Raw genomic sequence first — 19935 nt, 5'->3', positions numbered from 1 at the left:
ATCTTTCACTTCATATTACATATTTTTTTTATAGTTAAAAAATAACAAATTTTAAATTATATTTATCATTTTCTGAATATTAGAAAACAAAATTTCTAAATTTTAAAATAATGAAAACTATGTAAACCGAATTATAAGACAATGTGATCTGGTTTTTTTTTTTTGATCAAAGGATTATATTATAAAAAAAAACATTCGAATGGTTAGTAAAATTGAACGTGTTTTATATATATGAAATATATAAAAGATAGTGGAGTTTTGTGGTTTACAGCTTTTTTGTTTCGAGTTTTTCTCATAGTGTGTGTGATAATTTGTCGTATAATTTAGATGGAAAATCCAAAAATTATTGGTCACTGCTATTTTAATTTTTGTCAATGATCACTACTGTTTAGTCTACTCTAATAATAGCAGTTTAAAAGCTGTCATTCAACTATTCTATATAAATACTTTCCAATTGCAATTCTTAATCTTATAAAAAAAATTGCATGAAGGATACCTCAAATCAAGTAAATATTTTTTTTTCCTTTTTTTTTTTGGGTAAAGGGATCAAGTAAATCTTACGTCGTGTTTGATTGATTAGTTTAAAAGGAGCTTATAAATTAATAACCAAACTGATTAGGGATTTATAGTATTTAGTAATTGTTGTGTAATCAATTATGCAGGCTGTACTTAAACACAAGCGTTTGTTTTTGCAGAGTTAAAATTCTGATACCTTTTAGATAAAGCAAAGGTAACGTGCTCCTTAATTATGATGCTAACCAAAAAAAAAAAAGCAAGAAACTTGTAAGATGCTGACATTTCACTAGTCTCTCTATAACCTTTTTAACATTTGATTTCATTTCTCCTTTTTTGCTGTCAAATCGGACGATCCACCACACCACACACTCACACAGTATAGAAAGTAATTAAGCAAATTTGAAGACGATCAGGGTAATAATATTGATCTGTTTTTCCTATTTACTTGAAATTATCGATAAAACTTTTTGTGTTGAAAAAAATAAACAACTTGATGAATTTCTGTTTTTGGTTTTGGTTTTGTTTTTTTGTCAATGGAAGAGTTAATGACATTTAAGTTTTTATAAACCGTGTAGACAAAACTCATAAAACAAAATCATCATAAACCAGAATTATATGGAACATGTTGGGTCCTGAGATTAAAAAGGGAAACTCATTAAAAGTGGAAATGACATACCACGGAAAAAGGAAGTATTATGAAAAAAAAAGTGATTTGCAATTATTATTTCAACAATAGACTCCCCATTTTTGATATATAGAGATTTCCATTTTCCGAGGCTAAGCGTGGTAATATTATACGATCACATAGTTAATCAACTAACATGGCTGGATATAGTAATAGTAGTAGTAGTAGTATAAAATTATAAATTAAATAAATGGTGGATTAGGTATAAATAATTAATGGGGAAAAAAATGATACTTTGGCAGATTCTAATAAGCATTAGCACGTGACAAAGCTTTGCCTTTATTAACAAAACTTTGCTTTTTAACTCATGCTTTCCATTTCTCTCTAGTGGACCATCATGCTTCTTTCTTTTGTATTCATGATATGGAGTATTTTTTTTAGTACTTAGTTACGGAATACACCTTTCTTCCATGTCATTACATTCTAGTGATTCCACTTTTTTTGTTTATTATTATGAAATATCTTATTTATAAAACTATATATAAATGAGAACAAAACGAAAACATGAGTAATTTGTATGACATGCATATGTAATTTTAACTGTACTTTAATCTGTTAATCTATGTTACTAATATTTTATCCCTATGTCAACTTAACAATGAGGTCGTCATTAAATATAACAATAAACTTAATTATACATATCATTCTTTTGGTAGCCATGAATCGCGTTTAAGTAATAACTTATGATGCAAATCAATAATCACAAATAGGATTTGCTATTTACATAATCTAACAAATTGAGATATTTGTAGCTAGCAGATACGCATATAACTAAGAAAAAAAAAAAAAAACTTCGAACGTGGACCAAATTAAATCCTAAAAGTAATAATACAATGTAAGGCAAGCGAATCCTGAATCCAAATCATTATTTCCTCTTTATATATATATATATATTTTTTAATTGCGTCACGATTATTAGAATATCGTATTACAGAAAACTTAGGATACATTTATTGTACTATAACATTTATAACAATAAAGTCTATGATCTTATTGCGTCAATCATAAATTTGAACTTACCATCCAAAATAGAGTACAGTACGTATATAAGTGCAAATAATTAATAGCAGAATCAAGATAATGGGATCTCTCAATTCTTCTACAAACAGAAACGAAGATATACTTCATTCACTCACTTATTACAGAGTAAATAAATAAATGGTCCAAATCTCAACTTAGTTAATTAATTCCCTTTTGCTTTTGTTTTTTACTTTCCTCTACTTTTGGGCTGGACCCGGATACTGTGGTCCCGCATAAAGGCCCGTATTGGGCCTGGACTTAACCCGGTGATTAAAGAGTTAAAACACGAATTATAGTCGAATCGAATTTTTAAAATAGCAATTATCAACTAATAAACGATATATGCGACACAACTTTGTTTGTATATGTATTTTTCCCTAAATAATCATTCAAAAATTATGTAACCAGTACACCACAAAAGGTCGACGTCGTTTATTTCCCAATATGTATATCAATCAGAAAATTTTGGGAACTTTTTATAAACATTTACAAAAAGGATTCTTGTCAATTTCCTTCTACGTTGGACCATTCTCACTTCTCGGCTTCAAGTGTATTTCTATTACCTCATAAAGAGCCAAAAAAACAAATCTATTTGTCTTTACATAATTGTTTTTACGAACCAAACACAAATATTATTTTAAATTATTTATCGCAAATATGTTTTGGTTTTACTTTATAAAACAAAAATGTGCGTTTTTCTAAAACACAAGTTTCACTTCAAACCAATAGATTGATCAACATCTTTTATACATTATAGTAGTATAGATATATTTCTAAATATACCAAATCATCTCATAATTTCTCAAAAAATCTTGTACGATCATATATTCTATCTATAGATAGATGTAATAAATATATTAGATGACACATAATTGTCGCCTCTGATCATCTAGCCACTTCCCCTTCACATGCCATTAATGGACCTATGTGGTGCTGATAGTAACGTACAACCATGACGACGTCTGAGAAGATATTACTCTAAAACAATTAAAACATAAACTTGCACTTGTGAATTTGTAATTTCATATAAAGTAATAAATAATTTTTTTTTTGAGCAATATACATTACGTCCTTCTTTCATTTCCCTGTATATATATTTGCCACATTTATGCACATAAAATCAGCTCATATCCATCGATCGGTCCCCAATTTTTCAATGATAAGTCAATTTTTTCTTCCTTATGATGATAACCAACGTGGTCCAATAAGACAAGTGAATAGGGTCCATTTAGGGCTAGCGTACGTGGTACATCGCATGTTCACTATCACTTATGAGCGCATGCAAGTGAAATTACATATCAAAACCTTTCGCCATATTATATATACACTAGTAGTCTAGTATATTTGTCAATATTACTATTCAAAACAAATCGTTTTTCTTTTTATCACATATTTTGTATTTAAAAAAAAGTATTTTCTTTGTATTCATTAGGGCCAAAGAATGTTTTTGTGTCAGTTTTGTTTTTCTAATAAAACAGAAAAGAAAAAACAAACATTAGTACTTCCAAAGTAAATAATGATAATTAATAACTCTGATCTACAACATATTATTAAACTGACGACAATCAAAGTTACAACCAGAATTAACACGCAATATTAGTGACTAAGCAAGTAAGCAAACGAATTCAAAAATCTACCCGGGAGCATGAATTAAAAAAAAACATTATGAAAATATATTCGGAAATTTGCTTTCAATCCTCTTTAAGTGTCTGTTAAAGTCTAATCAAACGTTTTAAAAATATCGTAATATAGAAATAATTTTTTTTTTTTTTGACAATCATTTCATTTGTTTTTAAAAAAAAATTGAAATGTTAAAAATTGAATGCTGCGTAGAAAAAATTGGTTTAAGATTATTAAATTCATGACATGATGGGATAGTAACTAAATGAATGAACAAAATAGGTTGAAAGCAATTGAGAAATAAACATTTTCAAAAAAAAAAAAAAAAAAAAAAAGCAATTGAGAAATAAATAAAAGAACGAACGAAGTTACATCTTTTTCATAAAGCTGGACTGTCTCTCGGTGTGTTGATTACTTGATAGAACAACTAAACAACGAAGATAAGGAAGGAGAGAGTACCGCGTTGTTATTGGTCAACGTCAACTTCACTAATGATCACTAGTCCTCTTCTTTTCTTTTTCTTTTTTTGTGTGTGCGCGCAAATCAGTTGTCCTTGAGTTTCATATTTCGCAAAGATTGGGCCTTGATTTGAAACTCATATATAGGCCCGAGTATTGATGAAACCCACTCTCTTAAATTGGAAAACCCAGCGGTTGGGTGGACAAATCCATCTCGGACTGTATCACCTTTTATTTACCATTCAGCAAATATAGTTTGCACTAGTACGATCCAAATAAAGCAAAGACAAAACTGCAGCGATCCAACTGCGGACATGTAAAAATTAGTCCGCAGCGATTTGTAATCTACCTTAAAACTGGAGCAATCCAGACTGAAGATGTATTTGGCCGTCCTGACCGCAGCTACCATTCAAACCCATAAATATACATACTGAAGTAATTATTTTAAAAAGATTTATAAACAGGGAAGTCGTGAGATATGAATTTCTAGTCAAACTGGTTATAAATTTTGTTACATGTAATTATTTTTTTGGTCAAAAAAAGTGAAACAACAGATACTAAGATGAAACAACATGCAGAAGCTAATTTTTTTGAATCAACTCATATGACATTGACAGGTGTAGTAGCTAGTTTGAACAAGTCTGGATAGGGAGGGAGATGTGTCCTTGCAAATCTGAAAAAATTCAAACTCTATCATAAAAAAAAAAAAAAGTCAAAGTAAATAGAGTCTTGATTTGAATCTTTTGATGCAGATCTTGTTCGCTATTGTTTTGGATTGTCCACGTAGAAATATTACTTAAGATTATATATTTTAATTTGTTCTCGTTAATTAAGCTAGCTTAGCTTATATATGCCAGCTCAACAATCTCGATATTGCATTAAATAATCCCCATAGGAAAATATATGAACTACAATCATGATTAGCACGAAATGTAATGTACGAAGAAAAGTCTGATATGTATTTTGTACCATCTCTACTGTGTAATGCAAATTATATAATTATATATTATAGGTTGGTATCTAGTTGAGAAAGCGTGCTTGCATGCTGTCATGCTAAAGTCTTGAGAGCATCTTCTCAACGAATTGTGACAGATGTCTTTAGAACAAGTCTGTGTAGTGGATTGAAAAGCGAAATGTGTCGCAGCAAATTCATCCAAAGTCCGTTTTTTGAAACATTAATTTGGATGACAGATCTCGCGTGGCTGTTGTTCTTTATTGCAAAGTCCACGAAAGAAAATATTTGTTTGTTAAAAATTAAAATTTATTGTAATTAGTTCTCATAAATTAATTTAGTTTATGACAGCTCAAGCTCGACGACATAATCCTTAATTACTATAAATTATCTTATTCCAATGAAAAAAACATACTATTAGCTTATAAACCTTATTAGCACGTAATAGATATGAAGAAAGCCTGACCAAATTTTTGTTATTTGAAAAATCTATACAAGTTAAATTGTGCATTTTATATATATAATCGACCTATACATCCAAAACTTTTACCAAATTTCGATTTATAATCTTCTAACTCAATAAGAAGATCGATCAACTATCATGGAGAACGACTCGTCCTGCAAGAAAAACAAACCGCCAGCGTGCGGATCACTCGTAACAATCCTCAGCCTCGACGGCGGTGGTGTCAGGGGAGTCATCGCCGGAGTAATCCTTGCCTATCTCGAAAAACAACTTCAGGTTTATACATGTGTATATCGGCGCCCTCTATATATGTATTTCAGTAGAGCGTCAAATAACTAGACACGTATATGGTAGCTTGGATCAGAAACTCGTACTAATCACCATGTGAATCTAATAGTTGCTTAGAACGTTCATCAATCTATGATCTTGACTTCATTTTTTACTCTTTACGAGATAGTAATTGAACTTCTTCTCTTTTTTTCTTTCTTTCTCTTGTAGTTATTTTTTTGAAAAATTAAAGTTTTTTTTGGTATATATAGGAACTCGATGGCGAAGACGCGAGGCTAGCTGATTACTTCGATGTGATAGCCGGAACTAGCACCGGTGGTCTTGTGACGGCGATGTTGACTGTACCGGACGAGACCGGTCGACCTCATTTCGCGGCCAAAGACATTGTGCCGTTTTACCTTGAACATTGTCCCAAGATATTTCCCCAGCCTGCGTAAGCATCTTATATTTCGATATATTACTAATTAACAAATATTAATTAGATGGATACTCCCATACTACTGGTTGTGTTTGTATATTCTGTTTAAAATAGATTTTATTTTCTGTTCACACCATAGAGCAAACCAGTAAAAACGAATGTTTTTGTCCTTTATAGAACAAGTGAGCATTATTACGTGGTTGGTGTCCCATTAAATATTAATTGGCATATATGTTAAAAATTCCACGTGACAATTGAAAAGACACTCTAGTGAAAAATGCAGAGGCGTGTTTGCTCTGTTACCGAAGCTTCCAAAGCTTCTGTCTGGTCCAAAATACAGCGGAAAGTATCTACGAAATCTACTAAGTAAGCTGCTCGGAGAGACAAAACTTCACCAGACACTCACAAACGTTGTTATACCAACCTACGACATCAAGAAACTTCAACCCACCATTTTCTCCTCTTACCAGGTCTCTATTCTTAACACAACACACACATATATAGATTGAAATATACAGTTCTTACTTCAACCTAATTTTTAACTAGTTCACTTTTTTTTTAAAAGGCGTTGGCTGACCCTAGCTTGAACGTCAAGGTATCAGACATATGCGTCGGCACATCATCTGCTCCCACTTTCTTTCCTCCTCATTACTTTTCTAATGAAGACAGTCAAGGCAAGACGACGGAGTTTAACCTCGTTGATGGCGCAATTACTGCTAATAACCCGGTACTGTCAAGAACGAAAAGATTACAATTTTTTTATATAAAATCTTAGTTTGGTTTTCCAAAATAAAGTAATTTCGTCGTGTTTGGTTTTGTTATAGACTTTGGTGGCTATGACTGCTGTGTCCAAGCAAATTGTGAAGAATAATCCTGATATGGGTGATATCAAACCGTTAGGTTACGACCAGTTTCTCGTTATATCGATAGGAACAGGATCTACAAAGAGAGAGGAGAAGTACAGCGCAAAAAAGGCTGCAAAATGGGGAATCATATCTTGGTTATATGACAATGGATCTACTCCGATATTAGACATTACTATGGAATCAAGCCGCGACATGATCCATTATCACAGCTCTGTTGTGTTTAAAGCTCTACAATCTGAAGACAAATACCTCAGAATCGATGTACGAGCCTAGCTACATAAATGTGCCCAAATATGTAATTGAGCCTAAATTCACCCGAATTTTTTTTATGTGTGAAATCGATTGCAGGATGATACATTGGACGGAGATGTAAGCCTTATGGATCTAGCGACAAAGTCCAACTTAGAGAATCTTGTGAAGATTGGTGAGAAGATACTGTCAAACAGAGTCGTGCATATGAACATCGACACTGGTGTATATGAACCTGTTCCTGAAAATATTAATAATGATGAACAACTAAAGAGGTAATTCATTAAGAATAGCGCTTCAAATGTTTTGTTGACGGGTTTCTTGTATTACAAGTAATCTCATTCTTAAACAAAAATAAATATAGGTATGCGAAAATCCTCTCTGATGAAAGGAAACTAAGGAGAATGAGAAGCGATACAATGACTAAAGATTCATCAAACGGATCACAGGAGACCAAATAAAAGGAAATACAGCCTCATGATCTCATTCGTGCTTTTGTGTGAAATAATTTAATGTACAATATGATATTGTTATTTAGTTTAAAACTGATGATCGTGTGTGTGTGTGTGTGTGTGTGTTGCTTGGTGAATTCTCTTTACGCCTTGTTTTTTTTTTTTTTGGTTTCTCTGATTCAATTCTTTTTGAATTAAAAAGATATATAAATTTTAAAAATCAAGTTACACTTCCCGGTTTACATATTTGCTTGCCCTAAAATATATATTGTTCATTCCGATCGTACATTGTAAAATCTATAAGAATGAAGAGAAAAAAGACAATCTCTCTCAATTGATGTCTAAATGTTAATAGACGCTGTAATTCATGTTATTAAGAACGGGTAATTTTATATATTAATTGAACAAAATGAGAGCGTTTTGTAAAAATAAAAAACGCCAAGACCATTCCAAGACGACCTTTCAGAAAAGGAAAAGATTCTAAGTGAACCCTTTTTAAGTGGCTGATTTTCTTGTTATGTGGATAAACTGGAGACGGTCGAGTTATGCAATTCTTCACGTATCAAGTTATTCAACCACTTTAAACCAAGTTAGTCAATCACTATAGTATCGTAATGTTATATAAATCTCTGTTCACAGTGAAATAATTCGGTAAAATGAAGCATCAAATAAAGTGGACACCTTATAAATTTATATTATCTTATCAATTTTGTCAAATTTGACACGATTATGTGTATATATATATATATATACAATTGTAACGTTCTTAAAAGGATGTTTAGTGTTACAAGAACTTGACTCTGTCAAGACCCGTGGAAAAAAAAAAATAATCGCTTTTCAAACCCATATGTGTATGTTACACGCCAAAGAATATTCATATATCTCATAGCATTAATCAGGTAATTAAATACTATAAATTTTGTAAAGGTCAAGCTAGCCAATTAGGAAACGAGATACGTGAAGAAATGCACAAGTAGTTTTGAAGGAGTAAGACGATATTAGAGGATTACATTTTTATGTTTTTTAATTAACACGGAAAGCATTTGACAGATATATAACAAGGGATTACATATAATATAACAATCTCGCATAAGTGGACCATAGATAATTTTGTACTACTTGTCACGGAATGGACATAAAAAACATATCGTAAATCGTTTGTCTCCTAGGGTATAAAAGTTGGTTGAATTCAGCATAATCTCTACAGAATATTAAAATTATATATTTACTTTCGAGCATGTAAAAACCAAATTCTCCATGCTCAGATATTGTTGACATCTTTAGTTCAAACTTCAAACTATAGTATATAGTATTACTTTGAATAATTAAGTAAACATATTAATTACAGACTTCACTTAGATATGATCACAACTCAATGCATTCAGAGAAAACTTAATAATACTTCACATAGCCAATGCCTTGAAGGCTTATACTGTTTTGAAATATATATGCAATCATATTTAGCAAGTCAATTTTTGGACCTTTATATGAAAGTTGATCATGACAAAAAATGATATGAAAGCTTGCATGTAAAGGAGAATTTAGTAGAAGCGTATTGTAATTTCTATACTTGTAGACTAACCGTAACTGATGTCAAAGAAAGAAAAAAAAAAGATTAACCATAACCTTTCCAAATCCATAATTTTGGCTACTTTTATTGCTTTAATTGAGTAACGGTTACATTTGCTTGTAAGTATGATTCTCGGTTTCTCTTTACGTAATATTTTTGTTCCACAACCTCATACATTATTCAACGAATTTCCCTAGTTCTGCAATTTCAGTTCTATATTAGTAAAAGTTATCTTATAGAAACCGGATTTATACCTCCAAGTCTCCAACCACAAATATTGTTAAAAAAAATCTATATAATAATAATCCAACTTCAGGGATGGTAACCGAAAAAAATCGACAATAAAATAGTAGTTAGGAGGAGCCAGATTACTATTCGAAATTTTAAATCCCACAATAATCCTCTACAATTTTTTTTAATATGAAATATACTTATATATATATATATATATATATATATATATATATGTTCAGGTGGCTTCTGCTACTAATTTGTGTGCATGTTTTGTCTTTTAATTGTTTATTTTCTAGAGAGGACAGCTGTCATCTAGAACTTTATATAATATAGAGGTATGTGTGTAACATGACATGAAATAAAGTAACCAGTGTAATGGGGCGTGAGAGTGATGAACACGACATCCCAACAAAGAAACCTCTCTTTAGACTCAGAAAAATCCAACACTATGTGATGGATGTGTCATGTGTGTATGGGCATGCATAACATAGTGTTGTATATAGACTCCCTAACCTACATGTAACTCTTTCTATATATATGTAACGGTAGTTCTAAAGGTTTGATCACATTTATTACCCACCGTCTCTATCTTGAAAAGGAGAAATAAATTAAACACTAACCGAAAGAGAATATTTGATCGAAGTAAATATACAAATAAGCTTTGATTGAGATTAGTATAAAATAAAGGAAAAGAGTTTAGAAGTATGAATACGGAGAGGAGATCAAAAAGTTCATCAGAAATATCCATAGCTGATCATCAGAAAGACAGAACGTTAACAGTGTCTTGTCTGCCTCCTTCGTACGGACAACTTATCACCATTCTTAGCATCGATGGTGGTGGCATCCGTGGGATCATTCCCGGCACAATCTTGGCTTACCTCGAATCACAACTTCAGGTTTATATAGTATAACTGATTCTTAATTGTAAACTTTTATACAACTTTGTATAGATTGTGTATTAGTTCAATTGTTTATCTGTAAAATGTCTATTAAACAGGAATTGGATGGTGAAGAGGCAAGGCTTGTGGATTATTTCGATGTCATATCGGGTACAAGCACTGGAGGTTTGATAGTGGGGATGTTGGCAGCACAAGGCGAAGGCCAAAGCGGTGGCGATAGTCGCAACCGCAACCGCCCTTTGTTTGAGGCCAAAGAAATAGTCCCTTTTTATGTCAAACACTCTCCCAAAATCTTCCCACAGCCACGGTATATATGCATCTGAACCGTTTGCGTTTAGTCCAATTCAGAGTCTTAATTAGTAATCGTATAATTAAGTCGTTTAGGTTTAAATGTGCAGAGGGATCTTTGGCTGGGTTGAAACCTTGAGGAGACTTGTACGAGGACCCAAGTTCAACGGGAAATACCTTCATAACTTAATTGAAGGTTTCTTGGGCGACACGAAGCTGACTCAATCTTTGACAAACGTTGTCATACCTTGCTTCGACATCAAGAAACTCCAACCAGTTATCTTCTCTTCATACCAGGTAACACCACTATCATATATCTATTCGTGCAATTTCATCACATTCACAGGTATATACTAATCCATCAACCATAATATATAGGCGGTGACTGATCGAGCTATGGACGCGAAACTATCAGACATATGTATAAGCACATCGGCGGCACCAACATATTTTCCAGCTCATCGATTCACCAACGAAGACAACGAAGGACACAAACATGAATATAACCTCATTGATGGTGGTATCGCCGCCAATAACCCGGTAAATTCTAAAACCCTAGATCTTAAACCTGTAAACCCTAACTTTGTAATCATCGACCTATGAATTGATGTTTCTTCTCCCTTTTTTCAGACGTTATGTGCGATTGCGGAAGTGACAAAGCAGATAATGAAGAAGAATCCAGCAATGGGAGACATAAGCCCATTGGATTTCACGAGGTTTCTGGTGATATCGATTGGGACAGGTTCGATTAGGAACCAAGAGAAGTACAATGCGAAGATGGCGTCGAAATGGGGATTATTGTGTTGGATCTTTGAAAACGGATCAACTCCGATTCTAGATTGTTACAATGAAGCCATTCATGACATTGTTGATTACCAAAGCTCTGTCGTCTTTCAAGCTCTTCGTTCCGAGAAGAATTATTTACGTATCGATGTGAGTTTCTTCCACAAATATATTAGTAAATAGTAACCGTAGTTTCGATTCAGAATATTAAACTCTTTTCGTTTAGGTCAAATAAAATCTCGAATTGTATAATATTTTAGAAAATTTGCAACTTAAGCACTAATTTACTAAAACTCCGCAGTCGTCATATTAGATTTTGTAATTACTTAACTCCCACGCTAATGAAATACTAAACCTGTTTGTTTGATTATTATTTTTTTGTTGCTTTGAACTATATATTCTAAACATTCGATTTTGGTCATAAAGATTTATGTGAAATCATCTAAACAAAGTTAAAAATGATTTCTTGTAATTGTCGATCTATATGTCATTTAATTACTTGTACGAAACAATTATTTACATACATTAGTGATTTTTGTATGTATTTCCATTACAGGACGATACGTTGTTGAAGGGTGACTTAGGCTCAGTGGACATATCGACAGAAAAGAACATGGAAGGTCTAGTTGAAGTTGGTGAAGCTTTATTAAAGAAAAGAGTCTCTCGTGTCAATCTCGAAACTGGCCATTATCAACCCATCTCTGAAAACGTAACTAATGAAGAAGCTCTCAAAAGGTATATATATATATATTTTTTTATCTAGAAAAAAACACAATGTATTACTTGAGCATAAGAATAGGGTATTTAATCTGTAAAATACTTTTAAGAATAATAACAATAATAAAAATAACTGGATTTAATCTGCAAAATACTGCTAATTATTTACAGGTTTGCAAAAGTTCTGTCAGAAGAAAGGAAACTCAGAGAATCAAGATCTCCTACACTCAAGATCTAATCTTTGCTTGTCCCAAAAATAATAAAATAGTGTAAAAACTTGTTTGTATGTGTTTGTTTGATTGGTAACTACAGATTCAGTTTGCTCGAAGAATATTTGAATAAGAATATGATTCTTACATACCTTTCGGGTTTGGGTTCCATTCCAATAAGATCAATGTGAGACAAATTTGGGAATCATATTTTAACAGTTGGTTAGTATCTCAGCTCCATCTTTGGTTATAAGAATCGTATGCTCGAATTGTGCAGAGAGGCTTGCATCTTCCGTTACCACGGTCCAGTTATCATCCCACATTACCGGGTTTCTGCTGCCTATCGTAAGCATCGGTTCTATGGTGAAGGTTTGATTCAAGACCATACGTCCAGCTTCATTGTTCCCTGTGTAGAAGAAAGTTCAAAAACTATGCGAAGCAGCAACTCGACGATGTCTGAGTTTTAGGAAAAACTTACGGAAATGTAGAACAACTGGATCCGCGTGGAAGACACTTCCAACCCCATGGCCTACAAATTGTCGAACAACTCCATATTTATGTTTATCTGCAAGATCACTTCATAACCACAACAATGTTTTCATGTCAGAAGATTTGGTTTTACAAATGTGGATTTATATTTCGACGAAATCGATTTCTTACTGAATGATTTTGCCGATTTTCTTGTACTCAACTCCAGGACCACATATTGATATTGCTCTGTCGAGAGACTCTTTTGTCACCTAGAGCACATTCCAAATATATATATAGCTCATCAAACTATTAACAGGAACATGATTTTCCTAAAGAACAGAAATGTCAGGTTCAACATCATACCTCGACTAGCTTTTTAGCCTTCTCGTCAACATTTCCACAGAAGAAAGTTGCTGAAGTATCACCATGATAACCCTGCAGATCCGAAATAAGTATTTATACTCAATAGTGTACTGTAGGGTAAACCCAATTTACTTGACTAGTGTGAAGAATCAGGAAATATGCAAAAGAAGAAAAGTTTACATTCAAATAAACTGTGACATCGATGTTGATTATATCCCCATCCTGCCAAAGGAAAGCATACATTACTAGGATTCATAAGGGACAGAGAAAAATTCTGTTTAACACTAAAAAAGCATACCTCAAGTGGTCGTGAATCTGGTATACCATGACAAATGCATTCATTCACAGATGTGCAAACACTTTTCGGGAAATCTCCATAACCAAGAGGGGAAGGATACGCACCATTCTCGATAATCATATTGTGAACTGCTTCATCAATTTCATCTGTGGTTACGCCTGGCTGCCAAACAGCAAAACAAATGATTGTAACATGATAGAGCTCACTACAAAAAACTTCAAAAAAGTATACATACTTTGCTCACCTTAACCAAATTTCCAGCATATTCCCTAACCCTAGCTGCAAGTTTCCCAGAAGCTCTCATGCATTCTATACCTTTCTTGTCATGAACTTCAAGTCCACTTGAGATTCCAGGAGCTTTAAGAGAATCAACATAAGGAGGTTTTATTATATGGTCTGGGACAGGGCGACGAGGAGATACATTTCCCGGTCTCAGACGCTTTCTCTTGCCATCAATAACTTCATCTTCATTCCTTTAACCATAGAACGAAAACAAAAAAAAATGAAAGAACATAAGTCAATACACCTTCTCTGCTACCACTCAGTAACTAAACTGTAAGAAACATCATAATTAATACCTTCTATTAAACAAGAGATCGGTTAATCCCGAAAAGGTTCTCGATAATTGCATTGAAACATGTCTTCTTCCTCCTGTCCATATTGAGAAAAATTCTCACATTGATTTCGTTTTAATTAAACACTACACTCTACAACAGCTCATGTTTCAAAAATGCTCTGTTCTTTTCATGGGTTAAGCCTTAAACCCTCAGAAACTCATCTATGAATCAAATTAGCAATATGGGCATTCGAAAGTCTTAATTTTTTTTTTGTAATCTGCTCAACTATAATACTAGCAGTAGCAGGATTAGGAAGAAGTAGAGTATGAAAAAAGAAAAAAGAACCTAAATCGAAGCGAAAGAGATGAGTAAGTGGTTGCGTTGATCGAATTGAACGGTCGCCGAGAAAAGAAGAGATAAGTCTTGGTTGCAGAGATTTCACGGCCGCCATTTTCGCGGCGAGCTTTTCGTTATCCGCTTCCGCTTTCGCCGTCGTCCTCACAGACAATACGATTTTTCAAGTTTTTTTTTTTTCTTAATTATTATTTTACACCAAGTGTTATTGGGCTCTTAATGGGTCAAACTTAAACAAACATGGGCTTTTTTCTTACTTGATTAATTTTGTTACCTTAGTCGAATCGAATTAGGAGTAGGAAACATAAACAAAAATCAAAATCAAAACAGGAGTTTGAGGTTTGTTGTACATAAAAAGAGTTGAAGTGCTTCGTTATGCCCTCTGAAACAAAACCCCATACCCGACGAAGAGCCACCGCGTAGGGATAAATTGAAGGTGTCTTCTCCGTCTACGTCTGGATTCTTCTCTTCTTTGCCTGATGAGATCGCTCTAAGTTGCTTGGCCCGCGTATCAAGACTAGATCACGCATCCTTATACTTAGCCTCCAAGTGGCTCCGATCGCTAGTGGTTTCACCTGAGCTCTATGACTTCCGATCACTTGTTGGTTGCACCCAAAACTGCATCTATCTATGTTTAAGCATTCCTCCGTACCTAACTCCAACCTGGTTCTGTTTCACTCCACAAACCCTAAATCGTCCTCGTCGGCTGGTCCCTATCCGGACACACTTCTATCAGCCTCAAGAAGCATCATCCGTGGTTGCCTTGGGTTACGGTATCTATGTCATTGGTGGGAAGTTCAACGGGAGGCACACGTCGAGCGTCTTCTTCCTAGATTGCCGATCTCACACGTGGACAACTCTCCCCTCCATGAGGGTGGCTCGAGCTTCTGCTGCAGTGGGCGTGGTCGATGGTACGATATATGTATTGGGAGGTTTCGAACATTTCTGCTCAATTTCCCGCAAGTGGGGTGAGGTTTTTGACCCAATGACGAAGACTTGGGATGACTTGCCAATGCCGCCATCGAATAAGTACAACCTAAACTACCCCTTAATCTACGAAAGCGCGGTGATGGACGAGAAGGTTTTCGCTTTGAACGGGGCCGGTAGAGGTATCTTTTACATACCGAGTGAAGGGATATGGATGACAGGGAATTCAGATACAAGCAGAGAGAGAAGGGGTTGGTATGTGATCGAGAATGTCATGTACTGTTGTGTAACGGGTGGGAGGATACTTTGGTGTGATGCAAATGAATTGGATTGGCGCAAACACGAGGGGATGGTGTGGAGAGAGGTCATGGGATTGAAAACTCTAACGGACACTCTATGTGACTCCAGGCTAGTCAACTATGGTGGGAGGATGTCAGAGTTTGCAGATCATTGGAAGTCATGCAAAAGGAAGAGGGTGTGGCATGGATTGACTAATGAACTTGACAGATTGCTTCCGGGGCACAAACTTAGTAACTCTGGTCCTAACATGTTACTCTTTTGGGACGTGTTTGGTCCTGAGAAATTGGAGATTTGGTGTGCAGAGATCTCTTTAAGGAGATGCAATGAGAGAGTTGAGATTAGCGGCAAGATTGAGTGGTCGGAAGCTGTCATCACATTCAAACCTCCTCCTCTACATCAGCATCACTGTAAGATTTTGTATTCTCTTTCTCTCAATTTCTGAAATCATTTAGAAAAAAAAGCTCTGTTTTCTTGAATCCTAAATTTTAGCAACTTCTATACATACTCTTTTTACACCTTGTTAGTATTTCAATATATCAAAAACACAACTTAATTACAACAATTTATTGCTCCTTAGGTTAGATCTCTTCGATGAAATCTCCAGAGCTCATGGAACCGGTTCGATTCAAGCCTTGCTTCTCTAAATAATAAGTTATTAGAGCCTTAACCACTTGCCTGAACCTTCTCCTATAAGTAGGAAGCTTAGATACGCTCCGTACCATTCCCATCATCCTACAACACACAAGATCACAGAATTAAAGAAGCCATAAAGGTTAGTCTTTCATCAATGTACGAGAAAAAAGTTTTGAATCTTTTACCTTCTGCTGATTCCTTGGATTTGAGCAGCTCGAACGTTTTCTTGAGGCGGGTCACCGCGATTATCCAAAGCTTCCATGCGTTGTTCATGGTTTCCAAAGAGAACAACTTTCTCCAAGTACCTAACTTCACTTTCTCCAAGTTTAATCGCTCGAATCTGATCTTTCAATACCATAATTGGATTAAAGATCCAGTCCAAGAACTTGTCTTGTGGTCTATTCAAATGAGTTACTTCCGAGCCATCAAGCAGAAGCACACCATGAGCACCAGCTTTAATAGAGCTAAGCAATGTATGCAGCAAAGCGTAAGAAGGAAGCCCAACATTAATAATTGATGATTCGTTTCCTTGTCTTCCCTTTAAAGACTCATAGAGATCAACTGGTGTTACCACTCCCGCATCTAGTAGCTCTCTGCCTTGCATCTCAAACCACCCCATCATATGCTCCCAAATCTGGTAGTGCAATTTTAAACATTCAAAACTCTGTAGATATTGTGACTTTCGGAATCTAGACTGAAACTTTTGACATATACCTGAACCATTCTCACTTCTTGGATTGCTTCTCTAACTGATACAGAGTGAACTAGGCTTGGTACTAGCATCGCTGGAGCATCTGCAGAACCGGAACTATTGACTCTGCTTAGATTTGAAGGGTGAACAATCACAGATACTTCACTTGAAAACGATACTCTTCTCATCCGATATCTTGGCCTGTGTGTTGCAGATTACAATCTCCCGGTGTTAGAAACATTGGAGCAGAAGAAAACGAATGTAAAAAGATTGATAAGAGACATACTTTGGGAAGATAGTTCCTTCTCTAAGGTAAAGCCAATCATTTGTGTACTCATCAAATTCTCCAACTACTGCAATCACATAAGAGACTCCTCTTCTGAATGACCTTTCCTGAACATTATAAAAAAGATTCAACAGTGAAACAAAGATGAAACTTGTCTTGGATCATTTGGTTAATATGATCATAATGTTACCTGGAATACAACAACTGCTCCATACAAACCGACAAAGATACTGGAGAAGATGGTGGTCAAAACAAATCCGATGACAATAATAGGCCATAACAGTATTGTCAGACCAGCAACTGGTATACAAGCTATCTCAAGGAATGGTCCTTCACGATTAATGGCGTCTTGAGCTAGACGGTACCAGCCTTTAAGCAGAAGGTAAGGGCTTTTAACAACTGCGATTGCGGTAAAAAGAGGGATATCAATGACTAATCCTATTATCCCTACAATTATGCATCCAGGAACATGAATCAAGCTGCAAGAAGAGACAACAAGATCAATTACACAAGAACCAGCAACAACTCTTTGCAACAAAAGTTATGTATTTTTACCTAAGAGTTTGAAGCTCATCTGAGGCGGGGGATTCACGCAACTCCTTTAAGTAAAGCGGATAAGAATGGTAACAAAAATCCCCGAAATCTGTAACCACAGTACAACTTCCTTTGATGGTTCCCCAAGTTCCATCCTAATAATAAAGAATAAACAGAGTCTAGTGATATGATTCACTAGTAACTGACTAAGAGAATGAAAACAAACTGTAGTGGGGAAGTTTATTGAAAATACCACAAGACAGTGGAAGAACTTGTTGGATACATTGTCTTGTCTAAATGCTTCAAAAGCAGAGATCCAGGGAGTGAAGAATCCATAGCCAACACCAACAAGAACACTAATAGCTATACTGAGAGCTAACCATATCCCAAACAATGCAGGAAGTGCCACTAAGATTGCTAGTTTCAGAGGAATGTCAAATCTATCTGTCCTGCAATTTAGAGAAACACAAAGAAGACCAGAATCAACCAAAGAACCAATCGCTGGTAAAAAATTTGAGAAAGGGAGTTGAAAATTTGTTTACTTTGCAACAGCATAAATAGTCCAAATAACATGTGCAGGGAACAAACCAAGAATCACTCCAACATTTCCTACTATTAATGTTAAACCAGCAATCGGACCTACGATCAAACCTGCATAGGAAATTAAAAAAATTCAAACTTTGTTTAAGAGATTTGTGAAAAGATCGATCGTATCATCAAGGATCAATCTTAGAGGCAGAGAAAAACAGAGCCAAAAACAAAAGTGAACCTTTGAGAGCACCGAGAAAGAAAGCAGAACAGAAGGCAAATATGACGTACGAAATCTTCAGACAGTTTCCTAGGTTAGTGACGACAGCCATAGTCTTCTGTAAAGCAGAACAAGAAAAGAAGAAAAAGCTCAGATATTTTGGGGTCAATTTTGACAAATTTTTATAGATGTGGAAAAAATTACAGAGAGAGAGAGAGAGAAGGGCGTGTTGTACAAGTCTACGAAAGAGATGGAATCATATATAAAAAAAAAAAAGACAAAGGAGATGATGACAAGAAACGAAGAGACTCAAAACGCCGAGAACCCAATTAGTCCCATTACAGAATTATTCAGAGAGAGATTATTATTTGGAGGGTTACATGAATCAATAAACTAGTTGATGATAGGATAGGAGAAAATTGTTTGAAGAAAAAGTGGTAATACGTGTGTAATTACGTCATTGAAAAACTATTTGGTTGCAGATATTACACATGGCGTGCCAAGCAATCTATCGTGATTTAGACAGCAATATCGCCTCTCCTATAAAATATTGGATTGTTGCATTCATTATTATTTTTATACATACGCTTCCATTTAAAGATCAATTTAAACGGATATGAATTCATTTATAGTTAAAGATGCTGTCCGTATTTTTCATGCTAATTAGTAATTAGATCCTCAATCCAAAGTCCAAACACAAAATTTTCATGTATGAACAAAAATATATCACGTTTTCTTCTCTATACATGTCGCATGCTTAAAATTAAAATCGTTGATTTTTCTTTAAAAAATGTATTCAACTACTGAAAACCGTGTATATATGTGACGAACAATGTTTTAGTATTAAACAATTGATTGTTTCGGAAACATAAGGAAAAGTAATAATAATATGTAAATTAGCAGTTGAGAGGATCAGAAGGTATTGCTGACTCATTGTCAAAGTCAAAAAAAAAAACAAAAAGTTTGTTAATAGGAAAAAAAAAAAACTTGCTTCGTTTAGGCCTTCTAAAAGACCTACAAGAAATTTTGAAAAATCGTCGAAAATTTTATACCGATAAGCATTGCACATTACAACAACAGTTGCAA

At 34.4% G+C, this 19935-nt stretch overlaps 5 protein-coding genes across 7 annotated transcripts; 3 read left to right on the top strand and 2 right to left on the bottom strand.

The window, feature by feature from the left end:
- Positions 1-5662: 5662 nt before the first annotated feature.
- Positions 5663-8229, top strand: LOC147935715 (patatin-like protein 1). The gene is made up of 7 exons (XM_087470046.1): positions 5663-5990; positions 6254-6435; positions 6704-6890; positions 6986-7147; positions 7245-7547; positions 7635-7810; positions 7900-8229. Exons 1-7 carry the CDS (start codon positions 5853-5855, stop codon positions 7994-7996), a joined length of 1245 nt encoding a protein of 414 aa, XP_087326172.1. The 5' UTR covers positions 5663-5852; the 3' UTR covers positions 7997-8229.
- A 2014-nt stretch (positions 8230-10243) lies between these two features.
- LOC104716419 (patatin-like protein 3) lies at positions 10244-12836 on the top strand. Its single transcript, XM_010433793.3, has 7 exons — positions 10244-10687; positions 10789-10997; positions 11089-11275; positions 11357-11518; positions 11609-11911; positions 12318-12496; positions 12650-12836. Exons 1-7 carry the CDS (start codon positions 10496-10498, stop codon positions 12714-12716), a joined length of 1299 nt encoding a protein of 432 aa, XP_010432095.1. The 5' UTR covers positions 10244-10495; the 3' UTR covers positions 12717-12836.
- LOC104716420 (methionine aminopeptidase 1D, chloroplastic/mitochondrial) lies at positions 12797-14930 on the bottom strand. The gene is made up of 9 exons (XM_010433794.3): positions 14722-14930; positions 14398-14470; positions 14064-14292; positions 13820-13981; positions 13702-13743; positions 13522-13593; positions 13348-13427; positions 13166-13263; positions 12797-13093 (listed from the first exon to the last, which is right to left on the bottom strand). Exons 1-9 carry the CDS (start codon positions 14825-14827, stop codon positions 12900-12902), a joined length of 1056 nt encoding a protein of 351 aa, XP_010432096.2. The 5' UTR covers positions 14828-14930; the 3' UTR covers positions 12797-12899.
- A 136-nt stretch (positions 14931-15066) lies between these two features.
- Positions 15067-18311, top strand: LOC104719948 (putative F-box/kelch-repeat protein At3g24610). The gene is made up of 6 exons (XM_010437929.2): positions 15067-16364; positions 16535-16729; positions 16804-17227; positions 17349-17593; positions 17693-17949; positions 18033-18311. The coding sequence occupies exons 1-2, from the start codon at positions 15599-15601 to the stop codon at positions 16537-16539; spliced, it is 771 nt and encodes a 256-aa protein (XP_010436231.2). The 5' UTR covers positions 15067-15598; the 3' UTR covers positions 16540-16729; positions 16804-17227; positions 17349-17593; positions 17693-17949; positions 18033-18311.
- On the bottom strand, positions 16405-19299 carry LOC104716418 (putative membrane protein At3g27390). Of its 3 annotated transcripts, none has more exons than XM_087470045.1 (10): positions 19230-19299; positions 18871-18967; positions 18644-18752; positions 18355-18550; positions 18123-18256; positions 17758-18046; positions 17568-17674; positions 17305-17482; positions 16776-17224; positions 16405-16689 (listed from the first exon to the last, which is right to left on the bottom strand). In XM_087470045.1, exons 2-10 carry the CDS (start codon positions 18959-18961, stop codon positions 16536-16538), a joined length of 1707 nt encoding a protein of 568 aa, XP_087326171.1. In that variant the 5' UTR covers positions 18962-18967; positions 19230-19299; the 3' UTR covers positions 16405-16535. The 3 variants fall into 3 exon arrangements, with proteins under 3 accessions (XP_087326171.1, XP_087326170.1, XP_087326169.1); XM_087470044.1 differs by having other exon boundaries at positions 19054-19259; XM_087470043.1 differs by having other exon boundaries at positions 19085-19248.
- Between the last annotated feature and the right edge of the window lie 636 nt (positions 19300-19935).

This window comes from Camelina sativa, chromosome 10, assembly GCF_030686135.1.
Source record: "Camelina sativa cultivar CO46 ecotype springtype chromosome 10, ASM3068613v1".
Taxonomy (NCBI): domain Eukaryota; kingdom Viridiplantae; phylum Streptophyta; class Magnoliopsida; order Brassicales; family Brassicaceae; genus Camelina; species Camelina sativa.
The sequence above is the reverse complement of the archived record's forward strand: the minus strand, read 5'-3'. Positions and strand labels throughout refer to the sequence as shown.